Consider the following 22,043-nt stretch of genomic DNA (forward strand, 5'->3'; position numbering starts at 1 on the left):
CAGGGTAAACTTGAGGTTACCAGGATAGGGCCTGGGTGGGATGTGGTCAGTGCAGACTTGATGGGCCAAATGGCCTCCTTCAGCACTGTAGGATTCTATGATCTAACCACATTAAATGAAGTACCAAATGCAAGCTAAAAGCTTTCTACAGGCACCAAGGATTAAAAATAAACTCAAAATTATACAGAACTAGTGTTGGAACAAGTACACAGTCTGTATGCAAACACCTATTTTCAAATAGAAGCAGATAAAGCTCAACTGACATATCCAAAGGGAGAACTTAACAGACTTTGCTCACATGAAATTACAAACAAAAATTGTTGATCTATATGCATAATTTCTCCACAACTATTTTGACCAAAGGTACCATTCGATAATTGCAATGGTTTTAAAGGAGCTACAATAAGAGGATCAATTCATATGTTTCCATGATTAAAACTGCTTTGTTTATGGGGAGTTTTGGAATCTTTCACTGGACAAACTGGAAGCACTATTTTTAAAAAATATATCCAGTCTCGTTATTTCCAGTTTGTTACCTTTTATAGCTGGCAGTAAATGTAGTGACGACCTGGTTTAAACTCCATTAATGGAGCTTTCCTCAAAAACGCTCAGATGAACCACTTTTGCAATAAAACCACTATATGTCTCTTTTTTGCAGCGAATGACTAATTTTGATTACATTGCCCATTTAGAAGAAGCTGCAAACAGACAAGAAATTAGTTTATAGGTGCATAAGAGATTTGAATATATATTTTTTATAAAGACAATAGTCAGGAACTAGTAATGTCAGACTAAAAATGAATGCAGACTTCATGAGTGTCAATAAAATGTTCCTATTAACATTTCCAAGTCCGATATGGCACACAAGTGTGCCTAGAATGTCGCAGATTGGATTTATGGTCTGTGCTGAGTTAGCACAAACATGAGAACTGTTGGGAATTTTAAAATTGATTTCCGTGTCAATGAATTCAAAGAAAGACAGCAGGAGGTGGGACGGGGAAACTTACGCACACACTAACAGAAGGTTGGGTGAAACAGGATGTTAGTGTGGACATGGACTGGATCAGGAGAACATTTGTGCAAGAGCCAGCACTTGAAAAAGAAAGCAGAATTGTTGGTAATAGATGGAATTGCTTTGAAGAGTCAGCATCTTTATAAAGAATTGGGGGTTTGAGAGGTTGAAAGGGGAAGGGATTTATGTTAACAGCAAATATTTTTGCATATATTAACACATGAAAAGGTGTGAATCTGCTTTCACTTTACATGTCATTGCTAACTCATTATGTGCAACAATATTTGAGTGATTAAAAAAAATTTTCTTCTGCAACTGAAACCATGTTAAATGTAGTAATTACAATCAATCCTGTTATCGACGCGATACACAGATTCAATAACAAATTTACTTTCACTTACCAGCTAACCTGTGTGGAATTGAGTTCAAGTGCTTGCTTAAGAAAGCCTCATTAAAACTCTTTGGATTTGTGTCTCCAAACAACCTGCTCATTTGCTGCGTCAGCACTGTTTGAACAGCATCAGGCACATTTTTACTCTCGGATACTGGAACAGTAAAAGAAATGGGTTGGTTATTTACATGTATATGCATACTTTTCAACTATAAACATTTTAAATCAGAAAGATTATGTTTCACAACAACTCACCATACAATTTTAATTCATGCCAACATATCAATTTTTGTTGAATTTAATATGATGACTATCTATTCTCAAAAAATGATGAGACAGAGTACAGGAAAGAGACAGAATCTGGTGAACTCGTGTGAAGGCAATAATCCCTCCCTCAATGTCAACAAAACGAAAGATTGTTATCGACTTCAGGAAGCATTGTGGAGAACATGCCCCTGTCAAAATCAATGGAGACGAAGTAGAAATGGTTGAGAAATTCAAGTCTTTAGGTGTCCAGATCACCAACCTGTCCTGGTCCCCCCATGTCAACACTACAGTTAAGAAAGCCCAACAACGCCTCTACTGTCTCAGAAGGCTAAGGAAATTTCGCACATCAGCCATGACTTTCACCAACTTTTACAGATGTGCCATAAAACGCATTCTTTCTGACTGCATCACAGCTTGTCCTGATCTGTCCAACACTGCAAGAAGCTACAAAAGTTTGCAAATGTGGACCAATCACACAAATCAGCCTCCTATCCATTGACACTGTCTACACTTCCTGCTGCCTTGGAAAAACAGCCAGCATAATTAAGGACACGCCACACACAGACATACACTCTTCCATCTTCTGTTGGAAAAAGATACAAAGGTCTGATGTCAGGTAACAACCGACTCAAGAACAGCTTCTTCCCTGCTGTCAGACTTTTGACTGGACCTACCTTGCATTAAGTTGATCTTTCTCTATACCCTAGCTATGGCGGTAACACTACATTCTGCACTTCTTCCTTTTCTATGAACAGTATGCTTTGTCTATATAGCATGCAAGAAACAATACTTTTCACTGTATACTAATACATGTAATAATAAATCAAATATCTAGCACATTGTTTGCCAGAATATTTTACGTTTGCTTCAATAATACATTCATCAATATGGTGATTTTAGCAATGTACAAAACCGATTTCAAAAAAAGAAAGTGGAGGGTGGATGCAAAGCATCTGATTAGTCTGTGGTATGACATACAAGATTGATGAGCTCAATGGGAAATTTATTTTTAAACAGTGCTTCAAGCTTCTTCAAGCACGATTTTAAGTGTCAAAACAATGTCCTTTCTTGTTTATGAATTTATCATTTTGTCAAAGGATGTGTCACTGGCAAGGCCAGCACTTACTGCCCATCTCTAACTGTCTTTGAGAAGGTGGCAGGGAGCTGCCTTCTTGAACTGCCACAGGCCACATGGTGTAGGTGCAGCCACACTGCTGTTAGGATTGGAATACCAGGAATTTGATTCAGCAGTAGTCAGAAGGAATGGTGATATATTTCCAAGTCAGGATGGAAGGCAACTTGCAGTGTTCCCAAGCACCTGCCACCCTTGTTCTTTGAGGCTGTAGAGGTCAAAAGTTTGGAGATTTACCGAACTTGGCAAAGAGAACTGAGACCCTTTGTTGCAAATCAACACTAAATTAAGAGCAATCTCCACATTTCTTGCAAAAAAATTTCCAGTCTCCTGACAGCCAACAGTTTTCTCCCACAGGACTCAAGGTAACAATTTTAACCACCTCTCAGGAAGCACCTAAACTCTGCTCATTTTTTGGAAATTAAATCAGAAAGTCAATGTGAGAGAGGAGGTCAAGCTACCAGTGTACTAAATCTATGCATTAGAGCACAATATATTTATTGATACAAAATGTTTTCAAGAAACAAAACTGCCTTTGTATTAAAATGTAGTGCCATATTTAAGAATATTGTCCATTATGGGTGATTAAGCAAAGTGGAAAAATGTGCATAAACAGTTACAACTTTTGCCAACAGTGCTTGTAGCATTTCTTACTTGTAATCAGCAAGCTGATTTAATAATCAATAGAATGTTCAAAGCCAAAATGGAAAGATGGCTTCCTAATGCGTGCAAGAGTGATCACAAAGGGGAGCTAAAACTTGGTTAGGAAGCAGCTAACTGGCAATTATGCTCAGGTCAACACTTTCATCCAAACTGCAGATTATAGTAGTTCATACCAGCTTTGAAGAACCGAAACAAACACTCATGGAGCCAAGGGTTGTCGGGATCAATGGCAAAAGCTCTTTTGACTGACTGCAACATCAGAAGGAATTTCTCTACAAAAACAATAAAATGAAATGGCACATTGTTAGAAAGAAAAATTAAGAAAAAATACATACATACATATCGTCATGTTGTCTCTCCCCGGAGCTTCCTTACCACTAATGGATTGCTCTTTGAAGTGCAGTCTCAGTGTTTATGTAAGCAAAGTGGCCAATTTTCACTGAGCAGGACACTGGGAAACACCATGGTTTTTGTTAAATAGCACCAGAGGAGATAAGCAGGACTGTTTATCAGTCTAGTAAGGCCATACTATCTTCCTGCACAGCAATACCATCATCCCATTCTATCCTCATAGTCCAGCAAGTTTCTTTCCTTTGTGTCCACCTAATTCATTGTCACCAGCACCCAGGAGTCAGTTTTAGGTCATTAACATTTGCTACACTAAAATGTTTTTCACATTTTCTCTTATATCACTAGTCCAAAGCCTTAAATTTGTATCCCTCAAGTCTTTGTACCGTCAACTAATGGTCATTTTTTCCTTGCCTACTTTATCTAAACCTGTCATAATGTAACACTCCTCTACCAAATCTCCCCTTGATCGCCTTAGCTTCAAGGAGAATTACCCAGTTTCCCCAATCTAAACTTGCAGCTAACATCCCTCACCCGTGGAAGCATTCTGATAAATCTCCTCTGCATCCTCTTAAGGAACTTCACCCTAAAAAACAATCAGAGCCGGACATAATAACACTAGCTGCAGCCTAACCATAGCTTCATGATGCTCTGCTTGGTCATCTTACCAACATAAGGGACTTATTAGGAAGAGTCAACATGGCTTTGTGCGTGGTAGGTCATGTTGGACCAATTAGAGTTTTTCAAGGAGGTTACCAGGAAAGTGGATGAAGGGAAGGCAGTGGATGTTGTCTACCTGGATTTCAGCAAGGCCTTGACAAGGTCCCTCATGGGAGGTTAGTTAGGAAGGTTCAGTCGCTAGGTATACATGGGGAGGTAGTAAATTGGATTAGACACTGGCTCAAATGGAAGCAGCCAGAGAGTGGTTGTGGAGGATTGCTTCTGAGTGGAGGCCTGTGACTAGTGGTGTGCCACAGGGATCAGTGTTGGGTCCATTATTGTTTGTCATCAATGATCTGGATGATAATGTAGTAAACTGGATCAGCAAATTTGCTGATGATACAAAGATTGGAGGTGTAGTGGACAGTGAAGAAGGTTTAAAGCTTGCAGAGGGATTTGGACCAACTAGAAAAATGGGCTGAAAAAATGGCAAACGGAATTTAACACAGATAAGTGAGAGGTATTGCACTTTGGAAGGACAAACCAAAGTAGAACGTACAGGCTAAATGGTAGGACTCTAAAGAGCACAGTTGAACAGAGGCATCTCAGAATACAGGTACAGAATTCCCTATAAGGTGAGGTCACAGGTGGATAGGGTCGTAAAGAGTGCTTTTGGTACACTGGCCTTTATAAATCGGAGTATCGAGTATAAAAGTTAGAGTGTGATGGTAAGGTTGTATAAGGCATTGGTGAGGCCAAATTTAGAGTGTTGTGTACAGTTTTGGTCACCTAGTTACAGGAAGGATGTAAATAAGGTTGGAAGAGTGCAGGGAAGGTTCCCGAGGATGTTGCCAGGACTTGAGAAGCTGAGTTAGAGAGAGATTGAATAGGTTAGGGCTTTATTCCCTGGAGCGTAGAAGAATGAGGGGAGATTTGATAGAGATGTGTAAGATTTTGATGGGTATAGATAGAGTGAATGCGAGCAGGCTTTTTCCACTGAGGCTAGGGGAGAAAAAAAAACCAGAGGGCATGGGTTAAGGGTGAAAGGAGGAAAGTTTAAAGGGAATATTGGGGGGGGGGGGGGGGTTTCTTCACGCAGACTGTGGTGGGAGTGTGGAATGAGCTGCTGGATAGTGGTAAATGCGGGGGTCACTTTTAACATTTGAGAAAAACTTGGACGGGTTCATGGATGAGAGGGGCGCGGAGGGATATGGTCCAAGTGCAGATCAGTGGGACTAGGCAAAAAAAAAAATGGTTCGGCACAGACAGGAAGGGCCAAAACGCCTGTTTCTGAGCTGTAATTTTGTATTGTTTCTATAACCTCCCTGATTTTACACTCAAAAACCTCGGATTTAGAAGCCCAAGATGCCTTGCAACCTTTGAAGATCTATACAAGTGCACCCTGTGTCTTCTGTCCCTGCACACTCTTTAGAATTATGCTGTCATGTCCATATTGCCTCTTCCTGTCACTTTTGCCAAAATGCATCACCTCACACTTTTCTGTATTAAATTTCATTTGCCACTTGTCTAACTGTTTTGCCAGCCCATCTATGTCTATTATAGTTGATTGATATCAGCTTTGCTGTCTGCCAACCTCCAAGGTCCTAGCACTGAATCTTGAGGGACACCATTATTTATCTTCCTCCAGTCTGAAAAGCAAATCTGTCATGACTTGCTCCTTGCTGTCCTTAAGCCAATTTTTTTATATTACCAGGCTGATAATAGTCCTCCCTCCTATTGAATCATTTTGTTTACCAGTTTGAGGTAGTTGGTCAAACACTTCCTTGAAATCCACCAAGACGTCATCTACTGCAATCCCTTCAATGTTCTGTTACTTTATGGAAATATTCAATTATATCTGCACACCTCTTCAAGTGCCTGGTAATATTTTCCTTGACTGCTATCTCTAAAACCTTACCTGTGCCTGATAAATGCCTGGCCCATAGTCATGTGGAATGTCCTTGCACCTTTTTCTTTAATAAGGATGTCAGATTTTCCCCATTCCAATCCTCTGGCACTTCCACCATATTTAGCCCTACTGTTACTTCAACTCCCACTTCCTTCAGCAACCTGAATTGCAAGCAATTGGGACAAGGAGCTTTATCCACTCCAAGCACTACCAACCTTTCCAATACACCCATATCACCAATTTTCAACCAATCCATTACACTACTATTTTTGTTTCTATATTTTCTCAGTATCCTCATAGTAAGCATCAATACAAAATGCTCATTACATATTCTAGTCTTGCCCTGAGTCTATTACCATATATTGCTTATTGCCCCAATTGGGGATATGGGACCTCTTAATATGCACTTACTATTCATGTACTGGAGATTGTTCTATCACTATTATGTTAGCTGACTCTTGCTGGCATGTACTTGGCCTGCACCTGATATATGTTCTCAAAGATCACCCATTGTTCAATTACAGCTTTTCATGTAATGGTTCCATTTTACCCTGGCTAGATCCCCTCTCACCTGAATGCATTTACCCCCTTTCAATTTAGGAGTTCTCCTTTAGATTGTTCGTCGCTCTCCTCCATTACTAATCTAAACCTTGTTCTTTGCTCTCCATTACCAATCTAATCCTCAAGAACAATGATCACTCTTAAAGTGTCACCTATAGACCACCTGGCCACCTTATTCCTTAGTACCAGATCCAGGAGTGCCTCCTTCATATTTGGACTGAGAACATACTATTGAAGTCCCCCCAATATCACCATTCTACAGTTCTTGTGCATCTCTGCGGCTTCCTTGAAGACTTGCTCCTCTCGCGATATGGAGCTCTGCTGAATACCTCCAGCAGTGTGATCATGATGTTGTTTTTTCCTGCTCAACTCTAATGAAATGGATTTTTGTCCTTTCTTCCTCAAGGACATTCTCCCTTTCCAACTCCTAAACAGTGCTGCTACCTCACCTTTTTTTCCCTTCCCTATCTTTTTTGAAAACAGTACATCTTTTCTCAAACACCCAGTCCTCATCGTTTAAGCCACAATTCCATTGCTGCCACTATATCAAATTTCCCCAATGCAATTTGTACTTGCTGCTCAATAATCTTATTCAACACACTTCTGCATCTACATACATGCATTCCAAATTTGCCTTTATTCTTTGTGATCATTCTTAGTCTGCCCCTATCTAATATAGTACTATTTCCTCCACTACTACTACACATGTATCTTATTCCTCTCTTCTACTTCTCTGGGATACTGCCCAACCCCTGGCCAATTTAGTTTGAACCCTCCCAACCATACCCGTAAACCTCTCAGCAAAGATATTGGTTTTAATCGTAAGATTAAAGATGGCACGGTAGCACAGTGGTTAGCACTGCTCCTTCACGGCTCCAGAGTCTTGGGTTCGATTCCCAGATCGGGTCACTGTCTGTGTGGAGTCTGCACATTCTCCTCGTGTCTGCTTGGGTTTCCTCCGGGTGCTCCGGTTTCCTCCCACAGTCCCAAGATGTGCAGGTTAGGTTGATTGGCTATGCTAAGAAGTTGCCCCTTAGTGTCCAGGGATAGGTAGATTAGAGGGTATAGTATGTAGGGATATGGGGGTAGGCCTGGGTAGGATTGTGTTCAGTGCAGACTTAATGGGTTGAAGGGCCTCTTTCTGCACTGGAGGTTTCTATGATTCTATAAGATACATCCTATCCCTTTTGAATAGGTGCTTCCTGCTCCAGAAATGTACTGCAATATCCCAGAAATCTGAAGCCTTCCCTCCTGCATCAAGCCATGCATTGATCCTCCCTATTTTGAGCAATCCAGAGATTACTACCCTCACGTTTTTGCCTTTTAACATGCACCTTAGTGTCCGAATACCAGAGTCTATACATGTTGCTGTCACTGACACGTACTACAACTATTGGCTCACTCTTCTCCCCCCTGCAAAATATTACACATCCCCTGTGACGTTCTTTAACCTGGGACCAGACAGGCAACTCAGCAACAAGGACTTGATGGTTTCAGAAATGCCTGCTTGCCCTGTTAAGTATGGAATCATCTATTATGACCACATGTCTACTTTTGCTATTCCCTCCTGTCCCTTGCCTATTGGTGCCATAGTCTGGACTGCACCACCACTCCAAGAAACTTCCACTATTGAATACTGGTCTGAGAGTGACATGCACCCAGACCCCTAATATCTGCAGCCTCTTCCTAATCTTCAGATGGCCATCCAACTACTGTACTGGACTCTTACTGTTTGTGCTCAGTGCTTGGCAAGTGACTGAGCATCTCACACATTGCTAATTACTTACCTTTTCTATAGTAGATCTCAAAAGCAAAAAGATGGGTTTCAATTTTGTTCTTTACCAAGGTTTTCAGAGGAGTCAAAAATTTAATGGCTTCTTCAAGTGGACTGTCCACCTATTTAACAGAAAACAAACTTGTGAAGATTCTGGCTTTGATGCTGCAAAAGCTCTAGCAACAATGTTTATGTTGGTACCACCTGGGGTGAGGACACCAATTGGTCCTCCCTGACATCCAAGAGCACTTCCATGAGACAGTATTTGGGATCAGAGACTCTGCGCCATTCCTCATCTCATAGTGTTGCAAAACTGTGGCAGATGAACAGCTGTCTTATTTTAGGTGAAATAATGCTGCACAGAACAAAGGTTTTTCTGGTACACAAGAGATAGCTAACTAGTTTGGCTAATATCAGGTCGACACGTTGCATTTTTAACATTATTGTTTAGAAAATTCAGTTTAAACAAGGGACTACTTTGGCTGAAGGGCCGTAAAGGCAAGAAATAGGATGCAAAACAAGGAGCTCTCAAGTTCCCAAGAAAAACAGAAGTTCAAAAACTATAATCACAAAGGCATCCCAAGTCCTTGGTTGCATGGTATTTTTGTTAATCTACTCCACATAGACAACACAAAATTCAGAGTAACGACACAAGCTTTGTTGCATACCTTTGCTAATTTTTCAGGTACAAGCTCCTCCTTTTGTGCACCAATCTCTTCCTCATCCTCTTCCTTCTTCTTGCGTTGATTTTTCAGCTGCTTTTCTTTTTCTGCATTCCTCTTCTCTTCTTCCAATTGTGCTTTCTTCTGCGCCCGACGCTGCTTATTCCGTAACTTCTTTAATTCTTTATCTGACAGATTTGCTGCAGGAAAAGAAAAACAGACATTTAATGTTTTGGGAATGAACAAAATAAACCAACTAGCCCATTTGCTGTCGGCTACCATGTTTATCAAGAAGAAAAGAGGAAGAACAAGATTAAATCACTTAACCAGAAGTCAACAAATACCTGTATCAGCTTCCAATTCTTTGTTTTCGTCAGTTAGTGGATGATCATGAAGTTTCAGGTAGATCTCAATAGCCACTTTTGCAGCTTTAAAATAAAATGGATGACATCGGAGCACATCTTCTAGCTTAAGTAAATCCACATACGACCTCAATGTCATTTTCCTCATGCAATATGTGTGGAAATCAAACTGGTCATCTGTAATTTCTGCAAAATGCTATTTTAAAACAAAAAGCTTAAAATCAGCAAGGAATCTTACACATAGAAGCACAAAGGTAAACCATTGATTTCTTAATGTTTCATTCTATAACCATGTGCAGATATTCTGTTCTCCAGTCCAGTGGATCTATGGAGCAACTAGTTTGAGAAAGAAGAAGTGGAATTTTATGGTCCTGTCAATGTGGCTAGCCAGTCTAAACTCCATCAACTTCAGTGAGGACAGAAGATCGTGTCAGCCAGAAGGGTGATAAAATTCCTCCTTTTCTTTTCAGTTTTTAATTGGTTTTCTGAAATATGACTAAATAGATTTAAATATTTGAAATAAGAACAGAAACTCACATTCCATTGAATCCCGTGGACTTATATCAGTAATAATATCCCTTCAAAGTCACCAACACCAGTATAAAAATGACTATGAATAGCTATTTTTGCCTTTTTAGATTACAATGTAGGAAAACAGCAGAAGTTTTAATTCACAAAAATATGATGTGCAAGATATTTTGTAATGCAATTGGCAAAGCCGAGCAAGAATAAAACCTTTGGGAAATATTCCTGCGACATTTAACATTCTAGATTAGATATGGAATTTACTTGTGCAAAATTTAAACATTTCACCTTCATATTTCATTATTTAAAACTGTTGTTCAGTTTTAGCAAGTTTACATCCTGTTAATATTATGTAATAAATATACTGTTCACTTTACTTCAACATAGCCCCAAGCAATCTGTTTTTATAGCGAATGCACTTGCCATACCAGAATTTTCATGCTACATTTACGTTTAATGGTATAAATTTAGTGCTTCTTAATTCCAACCAACAGTCACTGAATCCAAGACAGTTCAAACTATATTCATTACAACCATAAATGGTTATTGGCAGAATGTTTCCAATATAATGAAGTAAATTAGTCACAAACACTACATGTTTATTATTAGCGTCACAGGTAGGTTTACATTAATATTGCAACCAAGTTACTGTGAAAATCCCCTAGTTGCCACACTCCAGTGCCTGTTTGAATACACTGGAGGGAGAATTTTAGTCCAGCCAATGCACCTAACCAACATGTCTTTCAGACTGTGGGAGGAAACCAGGGAGAACGTGCAGATTCCACACAGACAGTGACCCAAGCTGGGAACTGAACCCGGGTCGTTGACGCTGTGAGGCAGCAGTGCTAACCAGTGTGCCACCCATTAGGGTTAACTCGGCATTTGAAAAGACTAGGGATATCCTTCTTTAACTACAGTGTTTTCAGTTACTAGATTGAAGCTCGAGAATGCTGCTTTTGGCACAGTAAGCTTTTAGTGAAAGGGAGCAAATGATTGTGTATAAATTTAACAATGCAAGCATATATTAACATATTTATGTTAAAAGAACTATTTCAACCAGCCACTAGAGAATAAAATTCCAGTCTTCAAATCAACCTCAGATAAGAATGGTCTCAGTTTTGATTTTAGGTGGTATGTTTCAAAGTTTTAAAAGTAGAAAGTCGATGAGGATTCTTGCGTTGTGTTTAAGTTGATCTATAGGTGACCAGTATTTATAGAAGGTGTATTAACTTAGATCTTGTCATCGTTTTGGATAGTATGTTTCTTAAATGATCTCCAATACCGCTTCAATCTGCAACCTGGAATTGAAAACCAGTCTCTCTCAACTGGAATAAAGCAACCACTGAAGTAACATATTCCCAACACTGACTTATTGTTGGGTCAGTGTACCTAGTTGGATACCTTTCATCAAAGAATGATGGAGAATGGTTTTACATTCTATAGTCCACAAATCCGTTTGTGGTATATGAGCTGTTTGGCAGCCTTTTTGAGAAGTATAAAGGAACACAAATGAGTAATTTTTTTTTGTGCGTCACAAGAGCTGCAAGAATTTGACCTAAAAGTGGAATCTGTTTACCGGATGCTGTGTGTGTCTTTTTGCTATAATATATTCCCTTACTTGTCGTAAATGAAACTGAACAAATAGTTTGGCTTGTATGTAACAGCCTGATCATTCTATTTTCCTTCCTCCTAACTGATTGGAGCCCTGCCATTCACAAGTAATTGGCCATAATTCAAAGTTAATAGTTACACCTTGGCTACAACTAACCCATTCATGATAGAGGGTGAAGGCACATGGTAGGCTCAGAAAAGACCATCTGTACTCACAGTGCAACAATCCAACAAGTGAACAGTAAATTTTTAAATAAAGAAATACAAAGACAAACATGGGAGAGACAGAGCAGCACTTGCATTTTGCGTTACTTGGAACTGACATTGGATTTTCTCTCTACCACCCACTGCAGAAACAGCAACATATTTAATACCACACAAAGATATTCTGCTTTCTTGAACTTACCCTCTCTATTTCATGACACTTCTTCAGAGACTCTCCATATTTGTTCATTGACTGATAGGCCAGAGCACATTCTGTCTGGAACCACATACATTGCATCTCATTCAGATTGTCCACTGCAGCTGTTCCTTCCTAATTAAAAAAGTTACAAATGAACATATAACCTGAAAGTTCAGCAACACAATTTGGAAATTATACCTTATCTTAGCTATTTATTACACCATCTGGTTAATAACGACATTCAGTGAAAATGATGCACCAGGAAGTTTAGCTCAGTTAAGCAACCAATTAAACCATCAGAACAAAAAATTATGCAAGTCATGGGCCTACATTATCAGTACACAGTAATTCATATATTGTAGGATGTGTTTTTAAAAGTTCTCTTTCCTAGACAGCAAATTACCATTTTTATGAAGTATCCTCACCAACTGCAAATGTAGAGTACCATGCAAAGCATATGCAAATAAATTATATAAAAACAAAATTCACACCACGTTAATTTGTCATGTAGCTTATGTTCATAACAACTGCTTTTAGCATATACTTAATCAGCAATGAAGATACCAACTCTTGTAAACTTGGAACACATCTCCTCAGCTTCCTTCACAAGGTTGGCCTTTAGCATGTATTTAGCACATTTGGAATTTATAAATCTGTCAGCTGTATCCAAGGCTTGAGCCTCATCCATCCATTTGGCAGCTTCCTTTATGTTTCCAGCATGCTACAGGGTAAATAATGTTATGTTAGACAGGGAAATTAGTACAGTTCAATGTCACCAATTTCATTGCAAACACAAATCTTTAGTTTACAGACATATGCTTAAAATATTTACATTTCAAATCAATTCAGATTCAGTAAACTTTTATATTAAACACTCTTTATGATGAACCAATTTACAATTTTGACATCCATGTTAAAGTTGTTACTTATAACTTTTCAGGACAACAAAAATAAATTTTTTAAAAAAAGACTGCATTGCCAGATTGGTATGAATGGAGGAGGAAGAAATTAGGAACATGACAATTTGTGTGTTTAAACATTCCAAATTTCAGAAACAGTGTTCCTAAAGTACAGAATTATTTTGACATTTTTACCTTGTAGATTTTGGCCTTGACAAGGAACAGTTCTATGAGAGTTGGGGTACTCTCAATTGCAGCATTAATGTATTCCAAGGCCAGAGAGGGCTGTCCAATTCTATCATAATGTTGAGCTAAAAAGTACTGGACCCACAGTCGAGTAGTAGGTGGTTCAAGGTTTCCATCATCTATAAAACGGAGGAAGAAAACCAAATTCAAATGTAATCTTAAATAGTTGAGGCAAGCATGCAAAATTATTTAGAACAAGTTGCATTTATATGGTGTCCAACCATAATAAAAACAACCCAAGGCACTTCACATGGGTGCTCTGAATCCAAGTTTGACATTAAGCTGTAAAAGACAGAAGGCAGGTGAACAAAAGAATGTTCAAAAAGGTAGGAATTAAAGGCTGTCCTAAAAGTGGGCAGTGAAGCTTCAGGAGAGAATTACAGAACTTAGGGCCTTGGCAGCTGAAGACATGGCCTTCAACAGTGGAACAATTGCAATTGGGATACTCAAGGGGCCAGCATTACACTGAAGATAGGTTGGAGTCAGTGGGCCTGGAGTAGGTCATATACAAGGACAGGCAAGTCCATGGAAGAATTTGAAAACAAGGATGAGAATTTTAAAATCAAGGTGTTGCTTAACTAAGCACAGGTCAGTGAGAATAGGGATGATTGATGAAGAGCACTTAGTGTGAATTAGGACATGGCAGATGTTCAGATGACCTCAGGTTTTGATGGTAGAATGTGGGAATACACCAGAATTGCCAAATCTAGAGGACACAAAGGTTGAAGGTTTCAGCAAATGAGCTGAGGCTAGGATGGAGCTTGGAGATGTCATGGAGGTGGAAATAGACATTCCTATTGATGGTGTGGATATGATGTTAGACGTTCATCTTAGCATCAAATTTGACACCAGTAAGAGGGCTGGAGTTGGTGTTTAGGAAATTGAGTTTTTTTTGCATGTATCAAACACGATAGTTATGGTCTTCCCAACATTTAGCTCAAAGAAATTTCTACTCAAAGTCTGACAATTTAGTGAGAGTAGAGAGCTGAGACGGATGATGGTGAGATACACTGGATGTTGTCATGGGGCACACAAAACATTGGTGCCGGACTTTAACATGATGTCAGCAAGGGAAGCACCTTGATCAGCAATAAGAAGGGGCCAAGGACAGATTATTGGAGGACAATGTAGGAAATGGTGTGACAACAGATAGAGAAGCCACTACAGGTGATTCTATCTATTAGACGGATAAGAACACAACCAAGCAAATGCAGCCCACCCAGCTGGACAACAGTGGAGAGGCATTGGATGAGGATTGCGGGGTAACCGTGTCAAAAGCCACATATCCTTAGCTGGAAGGGTCAGTTGCATCCCGTAATGAGTTTCAAATTGAAAGGCAATGGTAATTTCAGGAGTCAGTTTGCATATGCAGCTTGACAAAGTGTGTAATTTTGAGTTTATTTTTCATTATTTTGTAGACAGTGGCCACGTATAAGTATTGAATTTTCTGTATTTCTCCACAATGCTGGAGATGGGCTGGGTTAGTTTGTCAGTCTTCACCTCGAAATGCAAGTGCAAAATGAATAGAAAAGTTGAGAGAATTTTGTTTTTATAAACAAAAAAGCTTCAGAGTGATGTGATAAGTTCACACAAAACATTGTTTAACCTATTGTTGTGAATGCTATTTGTGGTTTTGAGTGTCCCATTATAGGAATAATAATGAAACCATATAGATTGTTGCCAGGAGTGGGAAACTTAAGAAACTTGGCTGGGACAATTTCCATGGAGCAGTGATGACTAAGGAGTGATTTAATAGAGGTGATTTAATAGTTTGAAATTTAGATTTTTTAATTGTGAACACAGGAAAAGTTATTTCCTCTGAAGAATTGTTGAAGGGCCAGCAGTCTGAAATTCATTGAGGGGAAAAAAAGCATCCATTATTTCGTGTCCCCTAAGAATGCATCTGATTCCCTTATATTGCACACCAAGATATTGTGCTTTGGTGACATTGTACAAAAACACATCCATAAATGCTAAACCACTCAACCATATTGCATCATCTTTCTTGACCTTTCCATTACTGTCTGCTTGTAGAATTTCCTCCAACTAAAAATTTTGGGAAGACTAAAGCCAGTGTCTTCAGTACTCTTTACAAACTCTGCCACTACTTTCCCAGGAAACTGCCTGAGGCTGAACTGGTTTGGTTGCAATCTCATGTCATATTTGACCAAGAAGAGTTTGACCATATTTCTGCTCCATTGCTAAGACGCCTACTTCCAAATTTGCAGGAGTGTCCAACTCCATAATCTCAGTTCACTGGCTGCTGAAACCCTCATACATTTATTTGTTACCTCGAGACTTCACTTTCCCAAAGTGGTCCTCATCAGCCTCCCATGTTCTCCCCTCTGAGCTTGAGCTCATCCTATTTACCAGCACACGAAGTCCCTTTTACCAATCAGCCCAACGCTTACCGACTTGCACAAGCTCCTGGTTAAGCAATGCCTTTGCTTTAAAACTTGCATCCTGGCTTTTAAATTCCTGCATGACCTTGTCCTTCCCAGCCTCTAATCTTGTTCAGAAGCACAACTATCCAAGATTTCTATGTTCCTCCAATTTCAACCTCTTGAGCATCCTTTAATTGTTTCACCACTGGTGACAGATTTCAGTTGTCAAGGCCCTGAGTTCTGAAATGCCTTCCTTGGCCCTCTATCTCTCTTCCCTTCTTTAAGGCTCTCCTTAAAACCTAGCCTCTGTGACAAGCTTTCAGCTATCTGCCTTAATACTTCACCTGACACAGTTTCAAGTTTTGTTAACACTTCCATGAAACACCTTGGAAGGTTTTATTATGTTATAAAGAGCATAAAAATATTATACGGAGTCAGTATAATTAGCATTATATAGAATCAGCGCCATTACAGCAAAAGTGTCGGCCATTTGGCCCATTGAGTCCACGTCAGCATTAATAAGAATAAATTACATATGGATAATATTAATACTGAACACATGTAACCCAATCGTGGGGGAAGACACTCCTAAAATGAATTAAAACAGTTGTTATAACCACAATCAATTTAGTTTTATTTCACATTATGTTGCGTATATAGATTTGCAATAGAGCAGATAATGGTCAACATCTTAATGTTTAAGGGCTAGATTAATCAATTGTAGAACAGCAGGGTTCCACTTAGTTTGGCTCTTGCATTCTGAACAAGTTGAAATGAAAGGAATACGGATAGAACAGAATACATACACAGACTTATCATTTTAACACATTACCTGACCTTTATTTTAAGCAAGGATAGTTGTTCAGGTCAGAGCAACTCAAAAATTTGTTCGGAATGTGTAGTTGACTGGGTCAAATTTCCTATAATTTTAGGGAGTCTACTGTACTGGAATTCTTTTTACCTTGCTTTGAAAGCATGATGGTGTTGGACAAACCACAGGAGATTTAACATTGAACGTTGTTGGTATGTTGCAGGATTTTAGTTGGTTAGGTGCGACAACACCCTGACGACAATTTACTGAGAAATTCTTCAGACTTATCTCTCAGCAACCACACCAAAACTGGAAACTGTTTAAGAAACCTGGCTGTGTCCTTAGAAAGGGCATGCACTCCCTAACAGATAAACCATAAATCTCTCGATACATTTGGTTTAGAATCTTGAGCATGGTGATGACTTACTGCTAACATCACACAACTAGCTGCCCAAAACAAACTTCAGGTTTGGAAATACCAATACCACAGAAATACCTGAAAAGGTTTAATGTGTATCTGACTGAGCAGCATTTGATGATTGCACTGGTTGCATCATTCTATTTCCCATTCCTTACCCATATGTATGCAAGAAAAAAATTTGACAATTTAAAATCTAACAGTTCATCTATTGACACCAATTTTTACATACGAGTTTGTGGAAGATTTCTAGCCACCTAATGTTGAAAGGAACCAAAGAAATCTCAGACAGAAACTATTAAATTCAGCGGTAGAGGGGGGTTGATTGAAGTTACAGAAATAAGTGGGTATTTAGAATTATTGTTATTATTTCAAAAAAAGTACACAACATTGAGGCACTTGATGCAATTTCAATTATCTGTAGATGCTTCTAAAAATAAATAAAACCAGTACATTTGTTAAGTCCATTGAAGGGACATTACTGCAACGTACAGGTACAATGTCTTAAAACCAACAACTTCTGGACCAAGCCCATGCCAGATTTCAGATCTGGCCAGTTTTTGAAAAGAAATTGGAATCTTAATTCAATTAACAGAAGACATGTGAAATCAAATGAACATACCTCACTTTAAATTACTTTAATTATTTTTCCAAACGTTAAAGTAAGACCGACTTGTAGGCTGTGTTGCATTCAAAGTACCAGTCTGTCAGGGGGGTCAGTTCCAAATGGACCACTTGAGGGTGGGAAAAAACTGACACGCAAAGCCCAGGCCAGCACTGTGCCAATGAATAATCTAACTGAATTGTTCCAGTAAGGTATCTTAATCATTCAAGAATTAAAATAAATGCGTAGCATCTTAGAAAAACGTCCACTCTTTGGACATCTTGAGTTTTTGGATAGTTGGGTTTGAGATAGTGGACCTGTACATAACTTCACCTCAAGATAACAGGACTTAAAAATGCAGTTAGATTTTAATCATGCAGCACTTTGAAGATCACTGACAAAAAAAGTGTCATACCACCACCTCCATCCAAAAGTGTATGTTTTTGAAAAGGGTCCAAGAACAAAGCAAGGTTCAACATTTACGTCATGCATATACAAACAATGAAACTTACCATTTGGGTTAAAGAGATTACAACTTTTCAAAGAAGTTTCATACCCAACTACTAATTCTTCTAGAATTGATACCTATAAAAATAAAAAAGATCCTTAAAACTTTCTCCTTTGAAACAAAATTAACAATTCAAGAGCTCAGATACAGTATGAACAAAGCAATTACCTTCTCTTTATCATTGTATAATGACTTCAGGGTTGTAAACACAGGAGGACAACCTTTGCTGAAATTTATCCTCAAATATTTGTCCAAAACCTCTCTGAACTTTTCCCCTGGCAGGAAGAGAAACAGTTCAACAGACTTCCATTACTGAACATGACTGATAACCAGCAATTTCTTCAATAAAGTTTTGAAAGCATTTTTGCATGGCTATAGATAGTGGACTGGTAGACTATTCCAAGAGCGATATCATAAATCCAGTCAACATAGCAGCTAAAAAGTCTTGGAAACACATCAAGATCATTAGGCTCTCCATATCTGTCCAAGAGGGGAGGACAACATCGGATGGGATGCATTTGACATATTAAACTTTATTTTGTCAAAGGATCCAGAAAGAATAATCTGCTCACATGGGACAATAATCAAATAAACACTCCAACAGTTTTCGCCGGATTTAAATCAGGGTAACAACTAAGAATTCATTTGTTATGTACCAAAGAGCAACCAAACCTGAACAGCCCCAGCAGAAGGACTGTCTGATATACTCTCCCAAGTGCATATCACTAATGCTCTATTGTCTGGGGACCCAAATCTTCTTTCATGTTTCATTTCAGCTAATATTAAGTGAATAACTTAGTTGAAATTTACAGGCCAAATGACAATAATCAATTAATGTGATGGCGCATGCACAAAAGCAAGTCAACCAGCACCTCCAAGTACTTGTTGCGGAACCTATACCAAACCACAGTTTTCGGGTTCCAATGTTCATGGCGAGGACCAAAGATGTAATAATTGTCAGGTATATCCAAGGCTCAGGTGAACAAAGGAAACATTAGACAAAATTATTAACTGGTTTTCTTGAAGCCTATTACCAATATAGAATACATTGGAATTTAAAGGCCATGGCAGTAACTCCATCCACTGGCTGGAAAGCCAGGGGCAACACTGCCACAGCCATTTCTAGAAGGCCTGAGAGGATTAGATATTAAATCAGGCAGTTTACTGCCTGGTGTCAGGACTACCATGTCTTTAGAAATCCAGCCTCCAAGTCCGACAGCACCACTGGAAGCAATGGTAACTGCTGGCCCTGCAAGAAACAGGCATGGAACAGTCCCCAGAATTAGCTAAGCAGGGTCAGGCTCATATGGGCCACTCAGGAAAGCATTTCACCCTCATCTTCTCTCCCAATTCTACTGCACCATCATCATGTTCCCAGGGGGAAAGAGAAGGATTACATTTCTCCCATTGCCTTTTGGGGGGAAAAGGAGGGAACACTCTGAAAACTAAGAATTTTAAGAGGTGCTCTGCACAAAATCCTTGCTGAATTGACAATCAAATTCAGCCCATAACAGAAAATTTAGACTCTACAACATGGGTGTATGATAAAGATATGGAGATGCCAGTGTTGGACTGGGGTAAGCACAGTAAATCTCAATATCAGGTTAAAGTCCAACAGATTTGTCAGCACTAGCTTTCAGAATCTCAAGCTCCTTCATCAGGTGAGTGAGGACTTGTAAATTGAGTTTGTCTTTATATGCCCTGTTTGTGAACACAAGATAATGGTTGGAATGTGAGTCTTTACAGGTAATCAAGTCTTAAAAGGTACAGAAAGTGCAGGTGGAGAGAGGGTTAAGCACATGTTAAAGAGATGTGTATTGTCTCCAGCCTGGGCTTGCAATACAATTCTCTTTAATCTGTGCTTAACCCTTTCTCCACTCATACCGTCTGTACCTTCAAGACTTGATTACCTGTAAAGACTTGCATTCCAACCATGATCTTGTAAATTGAGTTTGTCTCTTTATATGTCCTATTTGTGAACATAACTTCCACTCACCTGATGAAGGAGCTTGAGGCTCTGAATGCTATGCTGACAAATAAACCTGTTGGATCTTAACTTGGTGTAGTGAGACTTCTGACCGTGAATAATAAAGGCCAGATAATATTTGAAAATGGAGGAAGCTCTGGTGACCCAAATAAATCGCCTAAGGATCTGAAGGTCAAATAGGTTGGAAGGATGGGAACTAGATCAGATTATTCCTATCCATCTTCATTCAATGTGATTTAAGCAGATACAAATCCATCCTATCAGAGCACAATCTTATTAACATTTTGCTTGGAAACAAGTCAGAAATATTGCCATAGAATCTGCGCAGACGGAGGCCATTTGGCCCACTGACTGGCAGAATTCCTGACCCTGGCCATTTCCCCACACTATCCCCATAGCCCCACACATTTATCCATCTAACCTACACATCTTGGAACACTAAGGGGCAATTTACCATGGTCAATCCACCTCACCTGCACATCACTACAGGAGGAAACTGGAGCACCCAGAGGAAACTCATGCAAACATGGGGAGAACATGCAAACTCCACAGACAGTCACCCAAGGCCAGAATTGAACCCAGGTACCTGGTACCAAGGCAGCAGTGCTAACCTCTGTGCCACCACGATGCCCTCCGCAAGATGGAACAACAATATTTCACCTGTTCCATAGAAGTGGGAAGAATCAGCCCGAAAGAAGTTCCTTATTTTGCCTGCAAGCAACAAATCACTAAATCCCCAACATTGTAAACACTCCATAGCCAGGCAGGCCATTCAGAGAAAGGCTGAGGCACACAGAACAGTAACTAATCAAGGACATATCAGCAATGTCACTGTATTAAGCTTTATTCTGAGGACATGAACACTGGCAAAATAAATTAGGAGATGCTATTGCTGTAAAGCACAAGCACAAACTTTTCAGGGGCTTACTAGCCCATATCATCATATGCAGTATAACACTGATTTCTTCCAGCAAAAAAAAGCCCAATTTTATGAAACAGTACAGGTTTTAGATTCTGTACCTGTATGGCTATCGTTCAGCTGATAAAATAGCTAGGTAGGTACATAAAAACCTCATTAAAGAAAATTCTAATAAGCATAAAAATGCTCTCACATAACTATTAATTAATTTAAAAAAGTCATTGGATAAATGAAAATTTTTGAAATGATTATTTCACTTACCAGATAAGAAGTTAAGAGGTAGCCTTCTAGGCACAAGCCCTTTAGGATACTTAGTCCAAGCATTTTCATAGACATCAAGTCGCTCCTCGACATTGACTAAAGATAGAATTTGAAAAGAAAACAGTTTATAGGGTTAAATTAATGCTATAAATCAAAAATGAAATAGATTGAAAAGCTGACTCTTCAATGGTTTAGCATTATCTGCTGATCAGCTAAACAATGCAAAAAGTGCTGATTTCAGGTTGGGTTAACTCAATTGCAAAAACTGGGGACAGCACTTTAGAATCATAGAACCCTACAGTGCAGAAAGAGACCATTCAGCCCATTGAGTCTGCACCGACCACAATCCCACCCAGGCCCTACACCCACATCCCTAAATATTTTACCCACTAATCCCTCTAACCTACGCATCTCAAGACACTAAGGGGCAATTTTAGCATGGCCAATCAATCTAAACCACACATCTTTGGACAGTGGGAGGAAACCCATGCAGACACAAGGAGAATGTGCAAACTCCACACAGACAGTGACCCAAGCTGGGAATTGAACCCAGGTCCCAGGAGCTGTGAAGCAGCAGTGATAACCACTGTGCTATCATGCCACCCACTAAGGGGCAATTTTAGCATGGCCAATCAACCTAACCCACACACCTTTGGACTCCAAGGACTTGTACTCATTGTTCCCCCACCTGACGGCTAACTAGCTTAATTAAAAATCTAGAAGATA

The 22,043-nt window shown here is 39.3% G+C and overlaps 1 protein-coding gene across 1 annotated transcript in view; it reads right to left on the reverse strand.

Moving 5' to 3' along the window:
• naa15a (N-alpha-acetyltransferase 15, NatA auxiliary subunit a) overlaps window positions 1-22,043 on the reverse strand; it is an 84,934-nt gene that overhangs the window by 13,287 nt on the left and 49,604 nt on the right. The window contains exons 8-18 of the mRNA XM_080194357.1: window positions 21,318-21,413; window positions 18,319-18,425; window positions 18,155-18,227; window positions 13,375-13,544; window positions 12,849-13,001; window positions 12,284-12,412; window positions 9,724-9,937; window positions 9,386-9,579; window positions 8,731-8,839; window positions 3,639-3,737; window positions 1,414-1,557 (exon numbers count right to left, since the gene is read on the reverse strand). Of these exons, the coding sequence (XP_080050483.1) occupies window positions 1,414-1,557; window positions 3,639-3,737; window positions 8,731-8,839; window positions 9,386-9,579; window positions 9,724-9,937; window positions 12,284-12,412; window positions 12,849-13,001; window positions 13,375-13,544; window positions 18,155-18,227; window positions 18,319-18,425; window positions 21,318-21,413 (1,488 nt within the window). The remainder of the gene's footprint in view (window positions 1-1,413; window positions 1,558-3,638; window positions 3,738-8,730; window positions 8,840-9,385; window positions 9,580-9,723; window positions 9,938-12,283; window positions 12,413-12,848; window positions 13,002-13,374; window positions 13,545-18,154; window positions 18,228-18,318; window positions 18,426-21,317; window positions 21,414-22,043) is intronic.

The sequence above is a fragment of the Carcharhinus amblyrhynchos genome, chromosome 1 (assembly GCF_965287045.1).
Source record: "Carcharhinus amblyrhynchos chromosome 1, sCarAmb.v2.hapA, whole genome shotgun sequence".
NCBI classification, from domain to species: Eukaryota; Metazoa; Chordata; class Chondrichthyes; order Carcharhiniformes; family Carcharhinidae; genus Carcharhinus; species Carcharhinus amblyrhynchos.